Raw genomic sequence first — 3,387 nt, 5'->3', positions numbered from 1 at the left:
AGAGAAGAAAGAGAGACGAGCAAGAGGGGCTTATAAAAGGATATTGTGAGGCTTTGTTCTCGAAAACCAACAAAGGAAAATTAAACAAAGAACATATCAAACAATGAAACAGAGGTCTTCCGCATTAGTGGTGAGTAATTCTTTTTGTCATGTTTTTCAGCTGCTTCATTTCTATATTCAGAAAATATATTGATTTATTTAGATTCCTTACACTTTTTTCTAACTCGTTTTTGAACAAGCTTTCATGCTACGATGAAAGAACTTGGCCAGTTTTAAAACATTTACATTTTATTAATTAAAACAAATTTATATATATATATTATACAGTATTTAATATATATATATAGAGAGAGAGAAATAAGGAATTCAACTTTGCATACCATTACAAAAAACTACCATAGTAGCCTTTATGTTATTTGATGGTAAAACCATGGTAGCCTACTTTAAAATATATGCCATGGTCCTGAATGTTTACCATATTCAAATACCAATTAAAGTTTGCACAGAGAGAAGCATAATGTCCCACATCAATATGTACCATATCAAAAGCATGTTAATACCTTGAAACTTTGATATATACCATTTAGCATATTCAAGCATCATTCACTCAGAGAAAATGGTATGATGTCAAAAATATGGTAATACCATGAGACTTTTAGGTGAGGACAAAACAAAGTAGATATTTGATCACAGCAGGCAGACCCAATCTGCACAGCAGAGCTCATATAACCTCTGTAACTCTAAACTGGGGCTGATAAATGCATATCTCAGTGCTGAGAGCATAGTGAATGAGAAGGCCCCGCCCCAGCTACACAATCTCTGTATCTATTGACGACAGTAGCGCACAGCTGCCTACGTAGAGCTGGACAGATCAAGTGTACTCGGCGCTGTTCATTTGACCTGCGTCCGGGCAAATTACTTTCAGTTGATATTGGGATTCTTTCAGAGCAGCATTCGCAGGGAGGAAAATACATAGTTTCCATCGGAACACGGATTTCGGATCATCGTTTTCGACGCGCTGAAAAAAAAAGTTTGGATTGTGTAATTATTGGAGCGAGTTTTCAGACTTCATGATGAGTGCTGTTGTGGCCACTGAGGGCCTGTTCTTTTCCGCCTTGCAGCCCAGCACCTCGGTCACCACATATGCGATCCCAACCGATGACCATCCCAGGAGGGATCTGCTATCTAAAGCCAGGCGCGTCCAGCAGCAGGTCCAGCAGCGCATGGCGGAGAAGCCCTCATCCTCATCCCGACTCAACGCCTCCACAGGTGAATAGAACCTGTTGATGATCCGTTAACCGGGAAACTCTTTACGCCATGTAGGCTACAATTTTCTAGAACTTAAAAATAAGTTTTTAGTAAACTTTTTAAATTTTAAGTCAATTACAATGTACAATTTGACACATATTTCAGGTTACATAGTAAATTAGAATATACAAAATGTTAATGTTAAGAGATTTTTTCCCCATTCCCCTAAAAAGGTTATAAATAGCTTACAAATTGATGTTTAAATAAGTAAAACAACCATTACATTTTTATAAACAGAGTAAATAAATGTAAACTTTTTTGTTAACTCTTTAATACATTTTTCCAAATTTTTGTGTTTTCAAATGTTAAATTTGCCCAAATTCTTTTTTTTTTTTTTTTTAAATAGAAATAGAAAGCCAAGGCTTATCAAACCAATAGTTATTTAAATACACAATAAAATGAACACTATCATATGTCTAATTCTATTATATATTGTTAAGTTTAAGTAAGCAATCTGTCAGAAATGTATAAGCAGAACATTTCTACAATAGCCGAGATTGTGAACACAATAGCTCTGCGTGGACTTTGGGTGACACTGATAGGATTTGTTTTGCATCAGAATGCAAATATCTGTTTGGTCTTCATGTTTTGGTTACAGATCTTGCATTTCCTACAGGCGCACACTGGTTTTCCAGCATGCTTGTTTTGTTACTTTGTTAATAAGAGACAAAAAAAAAAAAGACTTTTGTGTGTGTGTTCAAGTGGTCATTTCATTCGTTTTGTTTTGCATATGGTTGGATTCTGCTGCTGGGAACCCCCTAAAACAGGACACTGTAATTTGGAACAACTGATATCCTGACACTTTCCTGAAAACTGGACAATCATGTTGGCCCTCATATGAATGAAGTTAAACTTGTAAACATTACATAAGCTCATATGAATGGAAAACTGGACCACTGTTCTATAATGAAACCTTGACAAAATATATAGATGCTTTCAAATGCAAATGTGTAAAATGGATCACTCAGCACATGTGATTTAGAGATGTATGCCATTGTGAGCAGTGTGTGTGTGTATGTTTGTGGAGGAGGAGTGTAGATAACCCGTGGGAAAGGTACCACTTTCTTCCCTGGCTTAGAAAGGCAGGTAGAAATGAGGGCAAACCTTACCTCCCCAACACCCCATCCTCACTGCCCCGTATAAATACAGCTTTCTCTTGTCAAGAAGGTGGCTGAAATATAACTTTACTAATGCTTGACAGAAGCACTTAAGTCAAACATTATATTAAAAATTACAAATTAACAGGAATAGGAACCTTAGAAACTTAGCTAGTAGTATAGTATCGTACATCTAGATGTATACAGATCGCATGAAAGTTAGCAAAGTATGTTTCTTTCTTAATATTTCACTAAAGTTGTGATTGCAAATCAAAGTCTGATTAATATGAATAGAAACAACGATCCTAGCATTTGATAAAATCTGCCAGGAACTATAGCTTTTGGGATGCCTGTCAGCAAGAGGAATGTTAGGCATTTAACCACTGACCCTATTGTTGACCCTAATAACAATAAGTGACTTGGAGAACTGCATCTGGTCTATGTTAGAGCGCAGTTTGGACATGACCTTTTAAAAAGAAGACAAAATGACCCAGCTGCTTATATATAATGTTTCAGAAAACATTTTATTTATATATGTATGTATGCATATATATGTATATATATATATATATATATAGTTTTCTAAGAACTGTTTGCTGAAAGGCAGAATGGTTCTTCTGTGGCATCACTGCGAAAACCTTGGAACCATTATTATTATATGTTTTTTTTTTCAACTACAACTTTCTATAGAAAAAATATACTGAAGAATAAGTCAATATATATGCAACTGCGCTCGTGTGGTGGCGTTAAGTCCAACTTGATAGAATGTACAGAGGCAGTTGTCCGGGTAGTGCGTGAGGTGAGCCAGGGACAGAAAGTCATCCGTGTGGTCCTCCAGCAGGAGGATTTGGAAGGCGGGATAATCCATAACACGAAAAATAAAAACTGACAAAAACCGGAAAAATAAACGAGGGGAAAGACGCCGCTATACTTTACTTTTGGGTCGGTTATTCTGTCACGGTCACTGTGTGTGGAGGCAGGC

At 36.5% G+C, this 3,387-nt stretch overlaps 1 protein-coding gene across 4 annotated transcripts in view; it reads left to right on the top strand.

Annotated features, from left to right (window-relative positions):
• Positions 1 to 3,387, top strand: part of LOC107700470 (plakophilin-3-like) — a 29,170-nt gene continuing 25,783 nt past the window's right edge. For 3 of the 4 annotated variants that reach the window (XM_016502130.1, XM_016502127.1, XM_016502131.1), the window contains exon 1: positions 855 to 1,269. In XM_016502130.1, coding sequence (XP_016357616.1) covers positions 1,071 to 1,269 — 199 coding nt within the window. In that variant the 5' untranslated portion in view covers positions 855 to 1,070. Of the gene's footprint in view, positions 131 to 854; positions 1,270 to 3,387 lie in introns of those variants that run through there. The other variant, XM_016502128.1, reaches the window with a different exon arrangement.

Source organism: Sinocyclocheilus anshuiensis, unplaced genomic scaffold (genome assembly GCF_001515605.1).
Source record: "Sinocyclocheilus anshuiensis isolate Anshui unplaced genomic scaffold, SAMN03320099.WGS_v1.1 scaffold154, whole genome shotgun sequence".
Classification (NCBI taxonomy): Eukaryota; Metazoa; Chordata; class Actinopteri; order Cypriniformes; family Cyprinidae; genus Sinocyclocheilus; species Sinocyclocheilus anshuiensis.
Note: the sequence above shows the minus strand (reverse complement) of the source record. Positions and strands in the feature narration are given on the sequence as shown.